At 65.8% G+C, this 237-nt stretch overlaps 1 protein-coding gene across 1 annotated transcript in view; it reads right to left on the reverse strand.

The window, feature by feature from the left end:
* Positions 1-186: 186 nt before the first annotated feature.
* Positions 187-237, reverse strand: part of LOC104158491 (metal transporter CNNM4-like) — a gene marked incomplete at its 5' end in the record, with an annotated part of 7,899 nt that continues 7,848 nt past the window's right edge. Inside the window, one exon of the mRNA XM_009696158.1 lies at positions 187-237. This exon is cut by the window's right edge and continues 3 nt beyond it. Coding sequence (XP_009694460.1) covers positions 187-237 — 51 coding nt within the window.

Here is a 237-nt window from a genome sequence, read left to right on the forward strand (position 1 = left end):
AGCAGCAAATCCCAGCTCCATTCCCCCCCACGCTGCCGCCGCCTCCTCCCGCTCAACCGGGCTTCTCCGGTGACCGTGGCACCTGGCACGGCATCACCGAGGAGACGCTGAGCATTTCCTACCTGGGAAAAGGTCCCTAAAATGGGTACACGAGGTCCCTCCCGGCGCGTGCCGGTGGGGCCGGGGTCAGATGGAGTTTTCCAGGGGGCTGTGGTTGCTCCGGCGGCTCAGGCAGTT

Source organism: Cariama cristata, unplaced genomic scaffold, assembly GCF_000690535.1.
Source record: "Cariama cristata isolate BGI_N322 unplaced genomic scaffold, ASM69053v1 scaffold24252, whole genome shotgun sequence".
NCBI lineage: Eukaryota > Metazoa > Chordata > Aves > Cariamiformes > Cariamidae > Cariama > Cariama cristata.